General features: G+C 44.6%; 1 protein-coding gene across 11 annotated transcripts in view; it reads left to right on the top strand.

Moving 5' to 3' along the window:
• Positions 1-17,373, top strand: part of sobpa (sine oculis binding protein homolog (Drosophila) a) — a 427,151-nt gene that overhangs the window by 379,792 nt on the left and 29,986 nt on the right. For 9 of the 11 annotated variants that reach the window (XM_069887499.1, XM_069887498.1, XM_069887502.1 and 6 more), the window contains one exon: positions 13,595-15,570. In XM_069887499.1, coding sequence (XP_069743600.1) covers positions 13,595-15,568 — 1,974 coding nt within the window. In that variant the 3' untranslated portion in view covers positions 15,569-15,570. The remainder of the gene's footprint in view (positions 1-13,594; positions 15,571-17,373) is intronic. The other 2 variants (XR_011340735.1, XM_069887496.1) reach the window with 1 other exon arrangement.

A 17,373-nucleotide genomic window follows, 5' to 3' on the forward strand; every position in this document is an offset into this window, starting at 1 on the left:
GTTCCAGGACAGATCCCCGGAGATGTTGACACCCAAGAATTTGAAGTTATTGACCCTCTCCACTACTGAGCCCTCATTGCGGACTGGATCGTGTTCCCCTGTCCTGATGTCTACAATCATCTCCTTGGTTTTGCTAGTGTTGAGCGCAAGGTTGTTGTCATTACCTCATTCAATGAGCTGATCTATCTCCCTCCTGTATGCTTCCTCATTGCCATATGTAATTCTGCCAACAATGGTGGTGTCATCGGCAAACTTGTAGATGCCATTGGAATTGTATCTGGCCACAAAGACATGGGTGTACAACAAGTAGAGCAGTGGGCTAAGCACTCATTTTTGGGATGTGCATGTGTTGATAATCAGTGAGGAGGTATTGACTGTGGTCTTCTGATAAGAAAATCAAGGATTCCGTTGCAGAGGCGCGTACAGAGGTCCAGAGTTTGCAGCTTCTTGACCAGCACTGAGGGAATAATAGTATTGAAGACGGAGCTGTGGTCAATGAAGAGCAGCCGTATGTATGAATTGCTGTTTTCGAGATGATCCAGAGCTGAGTGGAGAGACAATGATGTTGTAGCTGCTGTGGAGCGAATGTGTCGATAGGTGAATTGCATTAGGACCAGACCTTTGCTTAGGAACGTGTTAATTACTCAGGCCATGACCAGCCTCTCAAAGTATTTCATCACAGTAGAAGTTAGTGCTACTGGGCGGTAGTTGTTGAGGCAGCTCACACTACTCTTCTTTGGCACCAGGATGATTTATCTACTTTTGAAGCAGGTGGGAACCTCTGACTATAGCAATGAGAGATTGAAAATTTTCCATGAGAACTCCAACTGGTTGATTGGCACAGATATTCAGTATCTTGCCATGTTCATCGTCAGGGCCTGGCACCCTGATATATGTATATTAATACCTCAGGCAACAGGTTAGTCCAGAATCCCACAACTTACATGTTAATGAAGTGTTTGGGGTGACCTTCCCCCTTCAGAATTCACAGTCAAGGTTTGAATCTTCATTTCTGGAAACCCTTTCAGATCCTGACCTCTCTTCAGCTGTTACCCAGCAGCTTTTGTCAATTAGTTGGAAGATCAATCACCTGCCAACCCTGGTTGAAGTTTGGTGGGGAGATGAGTCAAGGAATATTCACCTATAGGATCGTGGAAGTCTAGATCTTTCTGCCTTAATAGTGGTAGTCTAGAACTTGCTGCCTTCATGTCCACTAGAGGCTGAAACCTTCATTCCATTTAATCATAATTTTAATGTGCGCATGAAGAAGGACAAAGGAACAAATCTGGGACTTTTGACTAGGAATCTGTGTTTGACTGCCACAGACACAATGAGCTAAAATGCTGTCTCCTGTATCCAGAATTTTACCTGATGTTGGTGCAACAAGAGATGTAAAAAAATGACAAACTGTATAAAATGAAAAGAGAAATAAAATATTAGATGACAGAAGTTGGGGGCACCTGCTGAGCAAGAATCCATATTTAAAAGGGTCTTCTTAACATTTCTCTTTATAGATCTGTGCTCTCTTACAAGGAGATTAGTAAATACAATACAATTAAAAACTAATCATCCCTTCCTCAAAAACCAATTAAACATGGTTGAATATCTGTGCCAATCATTTATTATTCTGAAGAAATGGTGAGTGCTACTAAATTATAATTTCAATAATCATTATTTGTCTTTTTGCAATAGGTTTCATACAGTCATTAATTTATTGTCATATACATATGCACTAAAATTCTTCCTTGCTGGAGCAACAGGTACTTGGTTAAAAAAACATCTACAATAGTGTACTTAATTGAATATTAAAAGGTTAATAAATAAAAAAGATAATAAATCTTCATTGTTATCCTCGTGCAAAAATAGTGGCTTTGAATTAGTGCAGACAACCCTTTTGTGATGACAGAGCAGACCCTGATTATTGCAACAAGGGGAGGTTCAAGAGCCTAATAGCTGTTGGAAAGAAACTGTTCTTGAACTCAGAGGTGCTGGTCTTCAAGCTTCTATACCTTCTGCCTCAACGTAGCAATTAGAAGGTTGGCAGCTATATACATACATAGATATATTCAAGCTTTTGTTTTGGTCTTTGTAAAGCTTTATTGTAATTTAAAGTATTTTAGTAACTGCTTAATAATGACTTAAGAACATGAAGAAATCAGACCTGGAGTAGGCCATCGAACCCTGATAAGATCTTGGCTGATCTGGCCCTGGAATCAGCTCCATTTTACCTGCCTTTCCCCCAAAACACTTAATTCCCCTTCTACGGAAAAATGTACCTAACTTTGCCTTAAATATATTTAATGAGGCAGCCTCTACTGTTTTGTTGGGCAGACAATTGCACAGATTCACCAGCCTCTGGGAAAAGTGGGTTTTTTTTCTCATCTCTGCCCTAAAGCTATTCCATCAAATCTTAAGGTTTTGTCTCCTACAAAATCTAATCTCACCTACAAAATAAAAAAAATGAAAATGTTTCAGAGCTGCACATCCAGAGCAAAAATGAGGCCATGGAATTGGAAGTTCTTAAAGTGGTGGCCAGCATGCAAGGAGTCCTGGGTGTTGGTTCGAAGAGACTTATCGGGGAGAGTGGGGGGGGGGGGGGGGGGACGGGGACAAGATAGAGTTGAAGTACAAGGAATGAGTTCAGTGGGGCAACTGCAGACAAAAAAGAGTGAGCCTTTGGGCATGATGTAGGAGCTAGCAAGCAGTAGGTGGATCCAAGCATTATTGCTTTTTCCAATCTACTCTCAATATATCATTTACAATGTTTCCTGCAGCTGTCTGCCATCTCTCTACAGAACTTGATCTCTTCCACAGAATCTCTTATTTGTCCCCCTAACTATGGAATCCCCTATCACTACAGCTCGCCTCTTCTCCCTTCCCTTCTTAGTCACAAGGCCAGACTCCATGCCAGAGACCTGACTGCTGTGGTTTGTGCCTGATAGGCCATTTCCTACTCCCTCCCACAGGATGCCCTGAACGAACTGTAGGTTCCCTTTCCCTCTCCTGTCTGTCACCCATCTACCCTTCTCCTGCCTCCTAGGTGTGACAGCATCCCTGTTAATCCTGTCTATCACCCCCTCTGTCTCCCAAATGATCAGGAGTTCATCCAGCTCCAGTTTCCTAACTCGGTTTGTCAGGAGCTGCAGTTGGATGCACTGCTTGTAGATGAAGTCATCAGGGATTCTGTTGATTTCCCTTATAATCCACATCCTGCAAGTGGAGCTTCTCCCTGCCCTTGCTGCTATTCCCACTATCTATGAAACAGGAAAACAATGTTCAACAAACATTTCCTTACCTGACCTCAACTCCTTCACCTTCTCCTCAGCCTCTGTTTATCAAAGCCTCAAAGTCCTACTCCTACCCTGAACCACTCACACATGAGCCACTCTGCTTGAGCTTCCCCTCTTTTTATTGGCGTGAGCTAATTGGCCAATGGAGAGATTCAAAAGAACACTTACCGATCCCACTACCAGTTTATCTACTTGGAACCTGCTTGCTCCACCCATCGCTTGCAGCTTGTTCCCACCATCGCAAGTCAATATCCTTGACAGAATCTGAGGTGGTGTTTCTCTAGTTTGCATTTAGCTCACTCTGGTAGTCCAGAAGGCTGAGGAAGGAAGGTTGCTGTGGGATTGAGGGGAAGGGGTTAAAATGGCTTGCAACCAGAATCTATCAGTGACCTCCTTTTTGGTGAAACAAACCACAGACTAAGCAAGCTTTTTACCTTGCATCTATGCTCTGTGTGCATTGGCCATCTCGAGCTCCTGGTTGCAAGTCATTCTCACAAATGCCGTAACTGTGAACTCCACCATTCATGCAAAATGTTTAGTCTCAACGAGACATCTGGATATTTCTTTATTTCAAATGACCTGTTAACCAAAAATAAGCATTTAACAAAGACCTATTTGGGAGAGTGAATGTTTTATAAGGAAAACTTGTAACTTTAAAGAGTAGAACACAATTTCAGAGAGGTCTGAAATGGCATCAGTGTTTTGGTTGTGACAGATGATCTCTTGTCCATAAAAGATTTAGGGGTGACATGATCAAGGTGTTTAAGCAGCTTTGAGTAATTAGTTGGGTTTATTTCCTTTGGTGAGGATGGCCATAGCAAGTGGACTTAACCATAAAAAAGTCAAGACATCCAGCCATGAAGCATTCCTGTTCATGGAGGGTGTTGGTAATCCAAAACCTTATACCCATTAATTCATTTATTTAGCATTGTCACATGCACTGAGATGAATCAAGTGCCTTCTTTTGTGAGCCATTCAAAGGTTAACATAGAGTCGCCATGTTTCAGTGTCATTCTGCAAAATAAAAGAGACAGCAGAGGGTCAAGGATCACACCACCTCCTCTGATATAGTTGAGCTTGACCTCCCATATTCAGCTGCTTGCTCTTTATCATATCTCCTTGACCCCTGTGGACATTTGAAGGTTCAGCACTGAGATTTATTTTTAGGAAAAGCCACAGAATCAAAGCTGATGGAACAAAGATGGTCTCGGTGAAGGCACAACAGCCAGATATGACGTCAGAGGGCTGTTTGTACATTGGTCGCAAGCTGAACAAAATCTACTTTTATGCATCCAGTTGTCTTTCTGCTGGCAGGTGTTGTACTCCTTCAGTAAACTTGCAACATTTCTTCTCCTATTAGTGCATACTTCATTGAACAGTTGGATTCTAATTAGATAACCTAAACCACCATTTCAAAAAGGAAAAATATCACCAAGAGACGTGAAGCAAAACAAAATTTGTTGGGAGCTGAGTTTGTATCAAAAAAAAAGGGAGAGCCATTAATGTTTACAATGCAGAAAGCAACTTTGGAGTTCCTAGCTCTTTGACTAATTTTTTTTTTTTAATTTTTTTTATTTTTCACACCATAAATCACATTAGCCATGATATACACTTTTTCTTTTTCACACATATACAGTGACTTTTTCTCTAATTCAATCAAAAAATAATTCCTATTGTCCACTCTATTTTTCCATAGCTATTTAAGTATTTTCCTGCTGTTTTCTCCCACATGGTTAGCACAACACTACTACAGCGCCTGCGACCTTCTGGGTGCTCAGATTTCCACACACCCTTCCAAAACATATGGAGGTTATAGGTTATTTGGAGGGTATGGGCTCATGGGCTGGAAGGGCCTGTTACCATGCTGTAAGTCTCAAAAAAACTTTCACCTCCACACACTTTGACTTGTATTTTAAATAACAATGGTGGGAAATGGCATGAGATGGAGCTGCTGCCTCTCATAGCTCCAGTCACCCAGGTTTCATCCTGATCCCAGGGGCAGTCTGTGGCACTACAATTTTCCTGGTTTTCTTCCACATCGCAGAACTGTTGGTTTAGTAGATTAATTGGTTAATGTACTCTTTCCCTAGTGTGGAGGTAAATGGAGTGTTAGGTAGTTGGGTGGGGGGGCTGGAGGAGGTGGGAGATGATTTGATAAGAAGGCACGGATAACAAAAACAAATGGGATGAGTATCAGATGGGTGTTAAAAAGTCTTTGATGGTCAACGCATACTCTGGGCCAAAGGGTCCCATTTCTGTTCTGCATGACTTTATAACCACTCACCAAGTGTAAAAGAAAATCTTTCCTTTATCTTCATTATTTCAAAAACAAACTATTAGAGCTTCTCCATATGTTGGATGCATCCTGAGTGTGTGTTGGTTTAAAGTGATGGTTTCCATTCCCAACATCTGTCTGATACATCTACAAGGCATGTCCTTTGTGGTTTTACATACTGCATTGGCCAATCTGTACACAGTAAATTAACTATCCTCAGGCTACAATTTTTATATAAATTTGTCATTACGTATTGACTCTTGTCCTTTTTATAAAAATGCAAATTAAGTTTGTAGTGCAGACAGATAAAACCATAATTTCATGAAATATACATACACTGATGACTGATTGTATGTTCCCAGCAAGATTTCCACTGTGATATTTGCAGATTCTTTTCTTCCCCCAAAAATGCATGACCTCACATTTACGTAATTTATTCCCACTATATTGCACGTCACTGAGCTGATCTTATCTCAAAGTCCTTTAGTCCTCAAATATCATTCATGTTGACAAATTTTTCAAATATTTTGTGAATATTATTTGCAAATTATGCAATATATACCAGTATTGTGATTTCCCCTCTCCTTTTGCATCTCCCTTGGTAACAGCTGATGTTCCATTGACTGTCTTGGTGAGAGTCCTGCGTTTATTTCAACTATGCCTGGTGATGGCAACAATATTATATTCCCACCTGCTGATCATGACTGAATTCATCTGGCTTTTCAATCAGACTTCTTGCATGAAAATGGGTGCCATTCAGCCATTCTTCCCCTACGTCTTATCAAACCTATACCTGCTCCGCCAGCTGGACTGACTTTGTTTTCCTTCTATATTTGACCCCCAGCTTTTCAGTAAATCTACTCTGCATTCTCTTTCCCTGCCAAATTAGTTTAAATCCTCCTCATCAGCACTGACAGACCTCCATGCAAGGATCTTGGATCCTTTCCAATTCAGTTGTATCTTGTATCAGTCACAACTATCCAAGAAACTATCCCAGTAATCCAGAAATCTAAATCCCTTCGTCCTGCATCATTCTGGCCACCACAAATACATCTGACTTCTTATACTCAATATCACATTGAAAGTTTAAAAAAAAAGGGGGCATGATTAGTGGTCAGTGCAATAGTATTACAGCATCAGTAACCCGGGTTTGAATCCTGTAAAGAGTTTTCTGCATTGGTTTGCTCCAGGTGCTACAGTTTCTTCCACCCTCCAAAAACATACAGAGTTTGTAGGTTAATTGGTGCATTTGGGCAGCATGGGCTTGTAAGCCAGAAGGTCCTGTTATCATGTTGTATCTCTAAATTTAAATCAAATTAAATTACAGTTAACCCTGAGATTGTAACCTCAAAGTTTCTGCTCTTCAGATTATGACTCAACTCCCTAAATTCATCAGGCAGAATCTCATTCCACTTCATATCTTTGTCATTTGTACCAATGTGAACCACAACCTGTGGCCGTGAACCTATCCTGTTCAGAATGCCCGGCAATCATTTGTTGTTCCTGGCAAAGTCAAATGTAAAAATAAATTCCAAAGATTAAGTAAAGAACCAAGGGATACCTAAAGAAAGAGAAGGACCTATAATTGCCACAAAAGGTAACCTGAATCTGTGGGAGAGGTGAGACCCAGATTAAAATGTAAAGGCCAGACCCAGTGAAGAAAAACCAATTCCTTCCCATGAAGGAGGTGGAGGAACAAGGAATTTGGGCAATATACCAACAGGGATCAAGAGCTGAATATCAAACAGAAAACTGTATGACTCAGGATGGCAAGCTGTGGCTGATGGGGTCCGACAGGAACCAGTGCTTCAGTTAGTTACAGTGTATAATCAGCAATTTGACAGTAAATTTCTTCATACTTTCCTAATTCCATTGCTTTCCTAACTTCATTCCAATACTTTCTATACTTGTGTTCTATTTTTCAAGTAATCTCTCTTTTGTCATATCTTGCCCTCTGTGCTCTAGATCCAGGTTTCCCAACTCTCCATAGGTGCAGAAATCCATGTTGGCCAGTGGCTTTCTACGATACACTCCATCCCAATAATCCTGACTTGGTTGACGTTGAAATTACGTTCTAGCTGACGTGTGTTACTTGGCCGGGTGTACGTGACAATCACAGGAATGCCGTTGAGCTAATGGGAAATTTCACTGCATTGTCTGGTGGATATTCACCCCGTAAGTCTGTGTTGTAGCATTGACTGAAAATCCCCAGTGGGAAGCTGAATTTGCTGCAGGTGTAACTGGATGGTGCATAAAGCAGTAAATAACCTGAAGCAGGAGTGTGGTTCAAACTACTGCAGAGCTGTGAACGAACACTTGGGTGTGTGGTGACCCCAGACGCAGGATTCACAAAGACAGAAAACACTTCAACATTGAAGCATGTCGCTGCTGAGAAATAAGGGATGATTTAGTCACTCAATATAGATTGGTGGTATTTGTAAAATTGCATGATTACTCAATGTGGTGTTTTTCCCTTAACAGTGTGTCATGTTCTATTCCCATCTGAATGAATCCTCATTATATGTCTGCAATACATATTCCCATTGATCAAATAAAGTTTCAGTTGATAGGAAATATGTATTTACCATCATCCTTTGCAATGAGCACAAGTATTTACAAGACAAATTGAAAAGGTCATCTTGTAGCAACGGCTACACTGCTAACTGAAGGATCGCACAACCAGACGGGTTGAGTTCAGTGAGCAAAACCTGATTTATTGCAGGCTGCCTGGCTGGTCTAATACTCCCAGCCCAGACCTGGCTGAGAACCGCGCTGGGGTCCCCGATGTCACCAGGGCATCACATGGGTCCCCAAGCACGGGCTTCTGAGCCCAGTGCCGAGGTTGGGAGGAAACCCCCGACAGCGCCATTTTGGCTGGCTGCCGTTGCGTGTGACAAGTGGGACCGGTTCGCCTGCCTAATGGCGTACCGACACACAGCCCCCACCCACCCCCCAGAACCAGCGCCAATGTCCTTTTTTGCCGGGCAGCCTCGCTTCTCGGGTTGGGCCACAACTACTGGTTCAGTGGGGTCGAGGTGGGCTGGCTTTAACCTGTCCACCGTAAACAGTTCCCTCTTACCACTGATGTCCTGAATGCTGGACGAATTTGTACAGCCCTTCATATGGTCTTTGTAGAGCTGTTGTGGACGGGGCCGCCTGATAAAAACATACTCTGCGGAGTACAGCTCGCTGGGGACGTAAGAGGCCCATGTGCCGTGTCTGGGTAGCGGTGGGGGTGAGAAGGAGTCCAACTGGGCCCAGAGGCGGGGAAGTAGACCGTGCGGTGACTGCTGGGGGTTGTGACATGCATTGATGAACTCACCGGGTAGGGCTAGTGGTGCACCATAGACCAGCTCGGCTGATGACGCCTGTAGGTCTTCTTTGGGTGTCAAAGAAGACCTACAGGAGCACCCAAGGCAGCTCGTCCACCCAGTCGGGGCCAGTGAGGGGGGCCATAACTGCCAACTTAAGGTGGCAGTGCAATCGTCGACTAGCCCATTCGCCTGTGGGTGATAGGCCGTGCTGTGATGTAGCTCGATCCCCAGCCTGTTGGTGAGCTGTGCCCAGAGCGCAGAGGTGAACTGGGCACCCTGGTCACTGGTGAAGTGGTTCGGGACACCGAACCGGGCGACCCAAGCATTCAAAAGCACTTGGGAGCAGGAGTCCGTGGAGGCATCTGGCATCGGGATTGCCTCGGGCCAACGAGTAGTCCGGTCTACCACTGTGAAAAGGTAACGGTTACCTCGGGAAACAAGCAAGGGTCCGACGATGTCCACATGTATGTGGCTGAACCACTCCCGTACATGTTCGAAATCTTGTACGGGTGCTCTGGTGTCCCTGTGTACCTTGGAAAGCTGGAAATGGGTGCAGATTCTGGCCCAGTCCACAATCTGCTTCTGAAGCCCGTGCCATATGAAACGTTCTGCCACCATACGGACCGTAGACCTGATGAAAGGGTGGGAAAGGTCATGGATATGGTGGATGACTTTCCTGTGCCACTGCTGGGGAATGACTGGTTGCGGAGTGTCCATGGAGACATCGCACAGGACGGTGCCCTCACCTTGAGGAGTTGGGAGGTCCTGGAACCGCAGGGCCGTGATGGCAGTCCTGAAGGCCCGCGTCTCCTCATCGGACTTCTGGTCCCAGGCAAGCTGGTTGAAGTCGAGGCCGGGTGTCAGCGCGCAAATGGCCGGTCATGAAAGTGCGTCGGCGACCACGTTGTCTTTCCCCGCCTTGTGCTGAATGTCGGTGGTGAACTCCAAAACGAAGGAGAGGTGACGCTGTTGGTGGGCCGACCAGGGATCTCTTGCCATAGCGAGCGCCTGAGTGAGGGGTTTGTGGTCAGTAAAAATGGTGAAAGGCCTCCCCTCCAAGAAATAGCCAAAATGACGCACCGCGAGGTACATGCCCAGCAACTCACGATCGAAAGCGCTATACTTGCGCTCTGGCGGGCGAAGAAGTTGGCTAAAGAATGCCAATGGTTTCCACTGTCCGTTCACCTGCTGCTCAAGGACAGCGTGGACAGCAGTGGCAGAGGCATCGACGGAGAGTGCCATATGCAGATCGGTGCGTGGACGGACGAGCAGGGTAGCCTTCGCAAGGGCATCCTTCGTGGCTTTGAATGCCCTGCTTGCCTCTGGAGTCCAGGTAAGTGTCTTGTCTTTGGCCACGGTGAGGGCGAACAGTGTGATGCACGCAGCACCTGGAATGAAGCAGTTATAGAAATTGGCCGTACCTTCGAACTCCTGTAGCCCCTTGAGGTCGTCCGGGCGTGGGAACTCCCTGATTGCAGCGACCTTCGTGGCAGCAGGTGTGGCTCCTTCGGCCATGATGGTATGGCCCAGGAACTGCATAGAATCTTTCCCGAACTGGCTCTTGGCCGGATTGATCGTTAGGCCGAAGTCAGCCAGTCGGGAGAAGAGGGTGCGCAGGTGAGACTTGTGTTGTGCCTGGTCTCTGCTGGTGACAAGGATGTCGTCCACGTAAATGAATACGAAATTCAAATCCCTGCCCACTGTGTTCATAAGGCGCTGGAAGGTCTGGGTGGCGTTCTTGAGCCCAAACAGCATGCATAGGAACTCGAACAACCAAAGGGGTTGATGATGGCCGTTTTGGGTATGTCCTTGGGGTGCACCGGGATTTGGTGATACCCGCACGCCAGGTCGACCTTGGAGAATACCCTTGCGCCATGCAGGTTGGCCGTGAAGTCCTGGATGTGAGGGATCGTGTAATGGTCAGGTACCGTCGCGTCGCTAAGCCGTCGATATTCTCCGCAGGGGTGTCAGCCGCCAGAGGCTTTCGGAACCAGGTGGAGTGGTAAGGCCCAAGGACTGTCGGAGCATCAAATGATCCCCAGCACCTGCAGATGCGAGAACTCTTCCTTTGCTATCTGGAGCTTATCCAGTGGGAGGCGTCGTGCCTTGGCGTAGACCAGCGGGCCTTGGGTGGGGATGTAATGAAACACCCCGTGGCATGGTGAGGCAGCAGATAACTGCGGCTTGAGGAGGGACAGGAACTCGTCCAGGATACGCTGAAACGTCCTTAGGGGTGCTGACCATGGCCATCTGCGGCTGCTCTGTGCGGGAGGCATTGAGGCAAACAGATTGGAAGGTACAGGCGTCTACCAGTTGCCTACTTCGAATGTCAACCAGGAGTCCATGGGCGTGGAGGAAGTCGACACACCAGGATGGTGGTTGGAAAGGACGAAACGGTGAACCTCCACGAGAACTTCCGCTGGCCGATCTGGAAGTGGACGGTCTTGTCTCCATACCTTCGGATCTCCGTCAAATTGGCTGCACAGAGGGGAGGTCCTCGAGGCCGGTTTCGGGACCTGATGGCTGTGGTCGGGATGACGCTGATCTGGGCCCTGGTGTCGACGAGGAAGCGTCGGCCCCTGACTGAATCCCGCAGGTAGAGAAGGCTGTGTTCTTGGTCAGCCACCGCTGCCATTAACAGGGCTGACGACACTTCCACCGCAGCACTAGAGGAAGGCTTGGCGTGGTAATGCTGTGACTCATAACCTGCTGGACTGCTGAGCCCACCAGGAATCGTTCGAGCCACAGCTCCTGAGCCTTTTGAGCGACCTTCCTAGGGTCGACGAAGCTCTCCTGGGACAGTAACGGCCAGGTGTCTTCAGGCAGATGGTCGAGGAAGATGCACTTGAAGAGTGGGCAGTTGGTGTGATCACCCATGAGCATGAGCATCTCGTCCATCAATTTGATTGGCGTTCTGTCCCCTAAGGCATCGAGGTGCAGCATCCGACCGGCACGCTGTTACCTGGAGAGGCCGAGGGAGCCAGTGAGCACCCGCTTGATGGTCCCGTACTTATCTTCCGCGGGTGGGTGCTGAGCGAGGTTCAGCAGTCATTTGGCGGTGGGGGGGGGGGGGGGGGGGGCGACCATATAGTAAAACTTGGTCAAATCCGATAAAATCTGGCGGAGGTGAAACTGAGCCTCTGCGTGGCTGAACCTGGTCTCCGATTCCTGAACCCAGAAGTCAGGAAGCTTGATGGCTATAGCGTTGATCGAAGGGTCGTTCATGTTGGGTTCAAAGTATTTGTGTAGAGGGATGCATATAACAGAGGAATTCCACCTATTAGAACACATTATTTAATTGGAACCCATTATTTGGCCTCTGTCTGAGGTGTAAAGAAATGTATCTTCTCACTTGGCTGGACAAATAACTTTGCATGTAATTAGTCACTACAAGTATGGAATACACTGCTGAGATATAATAACTGGGAATTTGTATCGACGTTCATCAACTAGCATCTTAAAATCTATAAAATTTGCATTGTTCCAATGATAAAATGATTCCCCTTGCTATAGGTATTAGGGTTCTATTTTAAACACATCTTCAACCTAAAAAGAGTAAGTGATGTGCACCAGAATAAGACATAGTGATGCTTCCAGAGAGAGGTTCTCTTTTCACTTAGTTCTGCGGCCTGGTTATTAACATATAGTAAAGCCGTTGGTATCCGGCATGTACAGGGATTGGTAGATGGTGGCTAAGTGAATTTTCTGGTTGCTTGAGTTGCATGTTGCGTGATTGGTGAACTCACGGTGAGGCACACCTATTTTAAACCTGGAACAGTGGTTTTTCAGTCTAATGTATGGCATAGAAACTGATTGCAAATCAATGCCAACATTTCTGAGAGAAGATAATACAACTTTGTAGAGTTAATGCCTCTGGTAAAGATGACAATCTCCAAGAGATATTGTAATTGCCTCGTTGCTCTTGACATAAGATCAGAAGAACCAGCAAATCTTTCTGCTCCAGGTCATTGGCCAAAAAGAGTTCTGTTCAAAATTGTGCTCCTTGAGTAATGGTCAAGGATGCAATTTGCCTTCGAGTGCCTGCCAACACTTACACATAAAGAAAATGCGATTGAATTAGCTATCAACTGAGTTAGATGAGAAATTGGAAAGAACAAAGAAACATTTTACAAAGAGTAGTTTCTTTCTGTTGATTGTGCGACGTGTTAGCGGTGTTAAAGTTTTCCATCCTCCACTCAACCCTACTGCCTGATCTCTGATGTTGAGAAAAATGTTCCCATGGAACTCACAGAAAGCTTGGGGTTGTAACTCATTCCACTGACTTACTGCCTCACCTGCCATTCTGATCCAAACCCTAGTTTCTCTGGTCTTCCTGCTTTCTATTGCTATTTTCTTGACGTACAGTAGCCTAAATTTGAAAGTAATAAAACTATGAGGGAATAGCAGTAAAGAACTTACCAAGTTCTAGTGCTTTGTTGTATTTTACAAAATTATATATGTTGAGAACCTAAACTTGTATTTCAACCAATAAAGGTAATTGGGCCATGATTAGTAATTGTACCTTAACGTAATCTGATTTTGCTGGAATGTGAAATTTAGTTTAATTCTGAAGAAAAGTAGACACTGTCTAAAAAAAAATAATCTGGGCTGCCAATGAGATAGCATTAAATATCTTGCTGAGTTACTTTTAATGAAGCATACTTGCTTTGCTTTGGCTGAACTTTCTAATATGGTTTCAATTGTTCTGACCACAGGTATGTGACTGGTGCAAGCATATCCGACATACAAAAGAATACCTAGACTTTGGAGATGGAGAGCGACGGCTACAATTCTGCAGTGCAAAATGCCTCAATCAGTACAAAATGGACATTTTTTATAAAGAGACACAGGCCAATCTTCCTGCTGGCTTGTGCAGCACGGTGCACCCTCCAGTGGAAAAAAAGTCAGATAACACAGGAGTGCAACTACTAACTCCAGAGTCTTGGAACATGCCACTGACTGATGCTCGGAGAAAGCCTCCATCCCCCGTGACACCTTCCTCTCAGTCTCAAGTCCCTATCCCTTCTGCATCTACTGCCCTCTCCCCATCTGATCCTGCCAGTAGTTCTGCTGCCAAACTCTACACTCCAGTCTCGAAGCCAATAGCTGCAAATGAGAGTCCAAATGTTCCTCCGATCCAGCTTCAGCAGCCAGCCAACATTGTGCCTCCAGTGGGTGTCCCTCCAGGTAATCCCTCCATGGTCATGACAAATCGAGGACCTGTCCCATTGCCAGTATTCATGGAGCAGCAGATGATGCATCAGATTCGCCCACCATTTATTCGAGGACCACATACTCCAAGCCCAAATAGTCCCCTGTCAAACCACATGATTTCAAGTCTTGGTCCCCCATCAGGTGGTTCCAGGACCATGGGTCCTAATTCAAGCCCAATGCACAGGCCAATGCTTTCACCACATCTCCACCACCCATCAACACCCTCAGTGCCAGCCAATCATCAAGGGTTACTTCCCCCTGCAGCACCCTTACCTAATGTTTCATTTCCACCTGTTAATTTGATGCCAAATAGTCACATGCATGTCCCACACCTTTTAAACTTTGGAGTGCCATCCCTTGCACCATTAGTTCCTCCTCCTACTCTCTTGGTGCCCTATCCTGTCATTGTTCCACTGCCTGTGCCCATTCCAATCCCCATTCCAATTCCTCACATGTTTGACTCCAAGAACACCAATGGGATTTCTGGTAGTGCTGAGAGTTTGATTCCAAGCACAACTAACAATGAAGATGACACTAAAGAGCCAAACAGTTCTTTGGCATTGAATCACGGGCAGCAGGGAGCTTCCAAGCCTATTAAAGCCTCAACTAACTGCTCAAGCCATTCTTTAAACCAGCCATCCATGCTTCTTGACACCAGCAGGAGTGAGATTGTCGATCTAACTGTCAAGCCTAATGGTCCAATTAAAAGTGATTTTTCTTTCTCTGATGGAGTGGACTTTCCACACGATGAGGTGATAGATTTGACCATGAGCCACAGAAGCAGACTTAATCACATTGGTCACAAACCTCTACATGCTTCTGTGAAAGTTGAAAATGAAGGCAGAAGTGTTGTAGACTTGACTCTTTCCAGTCCGGATAAACGGAACTGTATTGACTGTCGGGATTTTCCTCATTTGAACCCTATCGAAACAAAGGTGTTATCTTGCAGCAGTGCTTCCCACTGTGGCACTATCCAGCTAAATTCAGGAAGCTCAGGAGGTGACTCGGATCAAACACCTTGTAATCTGGTTATGAATGGCACAAAGAATGTGGACCTTTCCCACTTCTCAGAAAACCCTTCAGACCAGCAGCAACAGCCACCGCCGCAGCAACAGCCACCGCCGCAGCAACAGCTGGAGGAGATCGCTGTCAGCGAGCTGGAGTCAGTCAAAGAAAACAACTGCACATCAAACTGTCAGCTGGAGTTAGAGGCAGGTAAGAAGGCCTCAATTGAATCACCCCTGGGTGGGGTGGACAGGCAGGATGTAAATCATAATCCTGCAGATGAGGACCATGCATATGCCTTGAGAGTAGTACCCAAGACGGGCTGCTTGATTCAGCCTGTGCCAAAAGCGACTGAAAAGACTGCCATAGCACCCTGCATAACCTCAACGCCAATACTCAACACAGGGCCCGTGGACAGTGAGCCGCCACTGAAACGCAGATGTCTCCGGATTCGAAACCAGAACAAGTAAAGGTTTGTTTTGAAATGCGTTTACAAAAGCCTGAAGGCAGCACATGTTGAATACAAACGAAGACACAAAGAGACGTATCTATCTGCCCACTCTGACACTGAGCATTGCTACAGTCATTAATTGTCTTTTTTAAAAAGCCTCTGGTAAAGTTAATTGGCTCACGATTTTTCCTCCAATAAGGTTTTAGCCACCTGACTGAAAGTTGCTTCCACTGGTGTTCAAATAGATTTTTTAGCGATTTGAAACTTGTGACTTGTGCAGTGGCAAAGCTCATTGATATTGCATTCTCTTGGGTATGCTGATTAATCATGAGTTTGGTGTGGATTTCTCACACCATTTATGGACCTTCTATGGAAGGATACCTGGTCTTTTGTCAACTGATATGTTAGTATTCAGTTTAATATACAAGGTTACGAGGAATGAACATTGGATTTTCTTATACGTTTGAGCATTTTTGTCAGTTCATATTCTGATAATAGGTAGAGAAAAAGCAATCACTCACTCAAAGATCACAATTATATCCATGGCCTTTCTTAGCAATCTTAAAAGGTTGACAACAATATTAATTACATTAGCAAAAATTCTTAAAACATGGATGTTGAATTCACATGGACAATTACTTTTTTTGACATGGTTCTCATTGAGTTTGCTAATTTAAAACATTCAGATCTCCGAAGAGATATACCCCTTAAACAACTATATGATTTGGACCATATCTAGTATTAAACAGAACAATGCAGAACAAGAAGAAATGGAAATCATCTTTTGATCATTAGATTGACACCAGTGCAAAATCTCATAAAATTAAGATCGCAGATATCACTGTCAAGATGATATGTTTTAACTAATTTTTCCCGTCTTAAACTCCCATCAGTTTGTCAAGGAAACATGAGGGTTTTTTTTGAGAAATCAATGATGGAACTAGGGAACTAATACGACTAGAAAGGACACAGTTTTGCTCTTTGAGACAATTGACAGTGAAAATGGCTGGGCTGAAAGGATTGGTTAAACTAATATAACTCAAGCCTCTGGTTCAAGTAAATTATATAGAATGCTCTTCATATACAGGACTAGTAGCAGACACAATATGAATCTGCAGTAGAAAGGACAGATTTAAAGTCATGAGACCATTTTTATTGCCCCCGAAATTCCAGCTGTGATCCTTAGTGCTTAACATTTCCTTTATCTTACACATGTATCTCTGCTCAGAGCAGCGTGCTGCCACGATAAAAATGGAAGACTGACTTACGATATTGCCGGATATAAGTTCACGGGTTTATGGGGGACAGTTGGAAATGCTTCACCGTTTACTTAAAAAGGCAAGTTTGCGTGTCCTGGCTTTTCAGAGTGTTAGGGATGGCAAAGGAACCCATGGAGAGGGAAAAGTAAAAGATGGATGGATTAGACATATTTTCCCATATATAATTAAATGCCATTATGAATAGAATGCAATGTTCCAAAGAGTGCTTGGTAAAGAATGCTCTTCATTGAAATAGTTTGCAATTCTATTTACATAGGAATGTAAAACCTGAAAGTAATCATCAGAATTGTTGAACTAAATTTAATAGTTCTTGAAAATAAGACTAAGAAAGTTAAAATTAAAGTGTGACTTAATTAGAAGCAAGTGTAAGTACTCAAGCAATGTATGTAAAGGAGTCTGGACTGAATTAGGATACAGGCAACAATGTTACTTTAAGCCTGAATAGAGGAGCAAATAATTCAGTCCTGCATGGGACGTGTCCATCACAGCGAAGGCCATCATTAATTGCTCTTAATTTTCACCTGCCTTGCTTGCTACTTCAGTG

Source organism: Narcine bancroftii, chromosome 6 (genome assembly GCF_036971445.1).
Source record: "Narcine bancroftii isolate sNarBan1 chromosome 6, sNarBan1.hap1, whole genome shotgun sequence".
Classification (NCBI taxonomy): domain Eukaryota; kingdom Metazoa; phylum Chordata; class Chondrichthyes; order Torpediniformes; family Narcinidae; genus Narcine; species Narcine bancroftii.